At 36.8% G+C, this 6,026-nt stretch overlaps 1 protein-coding gene across 1 annotated transcript; it reads left to right on the forward strand.

Annotated features, from left to right (window-relative positions):
- The first annotated feature begins 901 nt into the window (after nucleotides 1-901).
- On the forward strand, nucleotides 902-6,026 carry LOC121122956 (toll-like receptor Tollo). The gene is made up of 4 exons (XM_040718036.2): nucleotides 902-2,593; nucleotides 2,801-3,149; nucleotides 3,213-3,542; nucleotides 3,607-6,026. The coding sequence occupies exons 1-4, from the start codon at nucleotides 1,322-1,324 to the stop codon at nucleotides 4,524-4,526; spliced, it is 2,871 nt and encodes a 956-aa protein (XP_040573970.1). The 5' UTR covers nucleotides 902-1,321; the 3' UTR covers nucleotides 4,527-6,026.

Here is a 6,026-nt window from a genome sequence, read left to right on the forward strand (position 1 = left end):
ACAGTACTCGAGATGAGGATCATGCAATAATTGAATATTTTTTGAACGTGATCGACGAATTTCCATTCGCGCACTCCAATCAGTTGGGTGTCTCTAGAACCAACGTCTACCCCGTAAGCAAGTCCGAAACTGTGAAGAGGAAGAAGGGATCGCTCAGAAAGGCCTAATTGGACACGGAGTAGTTAATAAAATAGCCCAGGCATGAGGGACCATGAGTTTCACACCAAACTGTCCAGAGAGCTTTAAAAAAGTAGGTGGAAAGAGTCTTGAGAGGCCACTTTTGACACGAGTAATAAAAAAAAACCCATCTCCTCTATTACAAGACTCTTTTGAATGAGTTTTTTAAAAAACTCTTTTTTGACCCTTTTGACGCCCCTATAGCCCTGATGCCAATCCCTTCGACTACACCGTTTGGGGGCATGTCGAGGGGATGACCTTTTAGAGTGCGTCATCCGAGGCCCTCAAAGCCAGCACTGTGACGCCATGACGGAGGACTACATCTGCAGGGGAGCTCAGATACACATCTATTTATAGTATTAATTTTGTTGAGATTCTATATTTAATTAATAAACTATATCTTGCTGAAGTTTAAAGTTCTGTGTTCAGATTCTTTGTAGTTTACATTTTGAACACCAAATATGTACTGGGCGGAAGTTGTTCAGCATCTTCCTTATTCTGGGGGGATGGAATAAGGCTTTTAATTTTTCATAAAGCTTGATTGTTTAAAACCTCAAAACATCAACAGTGTGAACATCACTTGAAACCCCTATTTCTATGTAGGATTTCATGATAAATAAGTAACTAATAACATTAGTTATTATGTAGTTATAAAAAGTGATTGAGGAAATAAATTATATGATGTACCTCTCATATGATGAAATATGATGGATCATTTTTATTTATTGTTATTAAGGATGGAGCAGGAGGGTGACTGACTAACTAATAAATAATAATTGGATTTACCTAATCCCTCCCGCTTTCTACCTCGCGCTCCTTGACCAACTACACCTGCCCTAGCTCAAGGGGGATTCCATTTCCATCCCCTCAAAATTCTTAGTTAAAATAATTTCTTCTACCTGTTGTTAAACAAAATATCAACACAGAGCTTCTCGAATGAGGAAAAAAATAATATCCTAAGTGGAATTTGGGCCACTATGGATTTATTATTATTCATTTGAGTCTCAGTTAATGTCTACACCTGCTGAGGGATGTACCCAATATTCGTCGTTTTGTTTCTTTAAAAACAAAACAAAAAATGACTCTCTAAACCCATTTTCCTCCAGAAGCACAATTAAACTAATTAGTACAAAAACATTTAATTATGAAGTCCCTTCTCAACTACTTCCTACTCCTTCTCCCTTATCTCAGTGCTCCTATCCACGGAAATTGTATTTGGAATGGACAAACAAGGATTCATTGTGACTTAAACATTCTGGACTTTCGACACAACTCCTCGGATGTTCCTTCTGAGGCTTCAAAAGTAATCGAGGAACTGAATGTTGACTGCTCAGATGTTTTATATTTTGAGTCTCAGCTCCGTTCGGATCACTTTGGAGAGCTCAGCAGACTCTCAACGCTTCGTATACATAATTGTAAAGTACATACTCTACCTCCGAGGAGTTTTGTCTCTCTTATTCGACTTAGAGAGCTCGTTATTCAAACACATAATGCTGATATGTCAGGTCTTGTCATGGAGCCGGACTATGAGAGTCTGGTAGGGTTAGAATCCCTAGAGACTTTAGATCTATCTTTTAATAATGTACTCAAATTCCCAGAGGGTCTCTTATGTCCCCTCAAATCCATTCAACTCTTTAATGCTTCCTTCAACAATCTGACTAATCTCGAGGATCTGGGATTAAGGAATTCGTCAGGAAAGTATTGTCAAAATATTTCTTCATTGGAGTCACTTATACTCAAGGGGAATTCCATTCAATCCATTTCTCCTGGTGCCATATCTGCACTTCCCTCACTTTTATCTTTGGATATATCAAATAATGGACTCCGTGTTCTCGTCAACGATGCCTTTCAAGGCCTTGGTAATCTCAAGTTTTTGGATTTATCACACAACGCCCTTGTTGCACTTCCTCCTGATATTTTTAAGGGCTTATCCAAACTAGAATCTCTTTCCATTGGAAACAACTCCCTTGGAACCATTGATATCAACGTTTTCTCCAATTTAGGATCTCTTAAGTCTCTTAATCTAAGTGGTAATTCTTTGGATGAAAATTGGTTAAAACCAGGGATATTTGATCATTTGATTTCCTTGCTTCTCCTGGACTTGAGTTTTAACCATCTCTCTAAATTAGAGCAACCAGAATTATTCGCTTATATTGAAAATCTTGAGGCACTCAACTTGGATTCAAATAGGCTTAAATCCATTTCGAGTCAAATTTTTCGTTTGACTCCTAATCTGGTTATCCTCACTTTATCTAGAAATGAACTTGAGACCATTCAGTACAAAACATTAGAAGGCCTAACTCATCTTGAGTCCCTCTTTTTGGATCATAATAAAATACATTCCCTACAGTCTGGAACATTTGAAAATTGTACACGGCTTCAGAAGTTAAAATTAAATAATAACTATTTAACTCAGGTAAAAAAAAAATCATCTTTCTTTTTCACCCTTCTCATCTTATTTTATGTTGAAGACATTTAGAAATATACTACTATAAGTTATTTTTAGAAGGAGTGTCCCTTGTCACAAAAGAAAAGAAAAGAATGACTATATTTTCTATGTATTTTGTTTTAATTTCTTGATCTCATATATTACTTTTTTTTTTCAAACGACGTATTTTTATAGGTTCCGAATGCATTTCATGATTTAGAAGCATTGATTTATTTGGATCTAAGTTCCAATGTTATAGGAGTGATTAAGAGGGAGTCTTTTAAAGGGCTTGGAGAATTAAAAACTCTCCGGATTGCTAATAATGGACTAAGTCGTGTTGGGGAAGGAGCCTTCAAAGACACGTCTCAATTAATGCATCTGGATCTAAGTATCAATCGTTTCAAGGCCTTGGAGCGAGAAACTTTTACGGTTTTAAATAATTTGCAGTCCTTGAACATGGCTGAAAATCTATTGGAGGACATCAATGGAGTTTTAAGCTCTTTAGTGCAATTGAAATGGTTGAATATTTCAAGCAATCATTTGGGTTTGTGGAATAAATGTGTTTTGAATTTCATTTTTACTCATATTATTATTATTTTAATGATAGGTTGGTTTGATTATGCGTTTTTACCATTGAATTTGGAGTGGCTTGATGTTCATAATAATCGTGTGGATTCCCTTGCAAATTATTTTGGAATTAAAGGCGACTATTCTTTAAAATATTTGGATGCATCCTTTAATAAAATCCGTATTCTCAAACCCCTTTCCATTCCATCATCCCTAACTCATTTATACTTGAATGATAACAACATTGAAGAAATAGAAGCAAATACATTTCTGGATAAAAGAAACTTGAGCAGAGTTCATCTAGAGAGAAATAACCTCTCAAAATTGGAAATGAATTCTCTCGTCCTGTCCTCTTCTGATACCATAATTGGTATGTTAATAATATAATTATGAATGAATTGGATATTTATACGTTTATATTTTCTTATCTCCAGACTCTCCCACATTTTATTTCGAAGACAATCCCTTTATATGTGACTGCCATCTCCAATGGTTTCAAGGTATCAATACACGTCTTCATCACTATCCTCACGTCATGGATATGGATACTCTAACCTGCTCCAGTCGACGAAACTCTGTATATGCCGTACTTATACCATTGTCTGACGTGCCGCCTGAAGAGTTTCTATGCCGCTATGAGTCTCATTGCTTTCCTTCTTGTATGTGCTGTGATTTCTTTGCGTGTGACTGCCGTCTTAAATGTCCTGAAGAAGAAGGTTGCTTTTGCTTTCGAGACTCAACATGGAACTCAAATGTTGTCAAGTGTTCCACACGTAGTCTTAACTCCATACCTAGCACAATCCCAGTGGATGCAACAACTCTCCATTTGGACGGCAATAATTTTACTGAGGTTTCCTCCGCCATGTTCATTGGGCGAGTCAAGTTGACCAAATTATTTTTAAATAATTCCCGAGTAACAACTATGGGCAATGGGAGCTTTGCTGGATTACCCCGGCTCACAATCCTAGATTTGTCTCAAAATCGACTGCAAGAGCTTAATGGACCGGAATTTGCTGGTTTAGAATCTACTCTGAGAGAGCTATATCTTCAGGGAAATCAATTGGTTCGGATGAAAGCAAATGCATTTCGAAATTTGGGAGAGTTAAGAGTTCTTAGACTTGATGGAAATTTACTCATCAGTTTCCCGGTTTGGTCTTTGGCACATAATCCAAGTTTGATTTCGCTCTCACTGGCTCACAATTGGTGGCAGTGTGATTGTGAATTCGTCAGTAAATTCCGAGAATTTATTGATGATCATTTGGATATTGTCCGGGATTATCAAAGTATTACATGTACAAGTCGAGATGGTCAGACTCGACCTTGTACCACTGTATTTTTTTTCATCCAGAAATAGAGAAATTGATGGTGGGAAGGGGAAGCTTTCCTTTGAAATTGAGCATGATCATCGGTGGATGTTCTTTATTCTTTCTTCTGTTATTTATTGTTGGTCTTTGCGGCATGAAGGAACTCATAAGGATTTGGCTCCATTCTAAATATGGAATACGATTGCAAATCGGTAGGAAGGAGTGTGCAACGGATTCTAAAACACCTATATTTTTTGATATTTTATTAATGTATGATCAGAAACACGCTTCACAAGTATTGGAAGAAATTGGTCGAAAGGGATTGGAGTCCTCCTACAAATGTATTTATCATCAGCGAGATCTTTGTGGCAACTATCATTCTGAAGGTTTCAAGTCCTCTTTATCAGCATCAGCTAATCAGGTGGTAATCATGAGTTCTCACTTTGTGGAGTTTGAATGGGATGCCTTTCATGGCTCTTTGGACTCCAAACACATGAATGACAATGAGCCTAAAAGAATAATATCCATACTTTTAGAAGACAAAAAAGAAATTCTAAATTCAACTTCAACAGAGCGTAAAAAGTCGGAAATAAGGAATTTTTGGTCGAAGGACTGTAAAAAAGTCTTGCTTTATAATAAAAATAAACCAGAATATTTTTGGAAACAATTTCGATATTACTTGAAGGATCCAATGTTCCCTTCATCTCGAGAAGGTGGAGCAGAATTGGATCGATCGGGTGTATGGTCATTCTCCACATTTGATGACGATCCTTTGGATTCATCAACAACGCCCATGTTGGCCAATCTCTTACTTCATTCGAACTCCCGTACCCCTCCAATGAAAAAACAATGCACCTCCTCTGCTCCTCATCGTCATTCAATCAGCCAACTGAATCCTTCTCTCACGACAAGTGGTATCATAGCAGCTCCCACTGAAAGAATTGTACAGCACCAAAGATCAGTGTCAGCCATTACAGGGCGAAATGAGAGTGTCTCTGGTCCAATTATTCACAATAGATCTCGGAGTGCAGTTGCGACACAGTGTCGTGAAACCTCATTCATCAACTCCTCGTCACCTAGACAAGCTCCTCGTGTTGTTCATAATCGATCTGTTTCAACCATTGTGGACTACAACAGTCATAATCGTAGAAGATCTCAACAATTACCTCAAAATCATGGTCATCATCACCATAGAAACTCATTATTGAATCCTGAATCTCATCTTGGTCATACTCATTACCGCTCTACCTCAACTCCATTTAGTTGTAATTCGAATGGATTTGTACTCTAATACATTTCTTAAATATTTAAATAGAGTCACTTACAGTAGTAGTATGTGGCATTCGTGACTGTGATAATTCTTGAATAATTAATTATATACATACATACGGCTTAATCCTAATTATAGATTTAATTTTTCATCTCTTGTAAGATACTACTCGAGCTTATTTTTTGTTTCATATGACTTCTATTTTCCATTACTCTTTACAAATTTATTAATTATATATACATATAATTGAAGAATGAATATAATTATGAACATACAAAAA

The sequence above is a fragment of the Lepeophtheirus salmonis genome, chromosome 8 (assembly GCF_016086655.4).
Source record: "Lepeophtheirus salmonis chromosome 8, UVic_Lsal_1.4, whole genome shotgun sequence".
Lineage (NCBI taxonomy): Eukaryota > Metazoa > Arthropoda > Copepoda > Siphonostomatoida > Caligidae > Lepeophtheirus > Lepeophtheirus salmonis.

Coding starts and splice junctions, on each gene's coding strand:
- LOC121122956 (XM_040718036.2), top strand. CDS start 1,322: ATGAAGTCCCTTCTCAACTACTTCCTACTCCTTCTCCCTTATCTCAGT. Junction 3,150..3,212: donor TATTTCAAGCAATCATTTGG/GTTTGTGGAATA, acceptor TTTTAATGATAG/GTTGGTTTGATTATGCGTTT. Junction 3,543..3,606: donor CTCTTCTGATACCATAATTG/GTATGTTAATAA, acceptor TCTTATCTCCAG/ACTCTCCCACATTTTATTTC.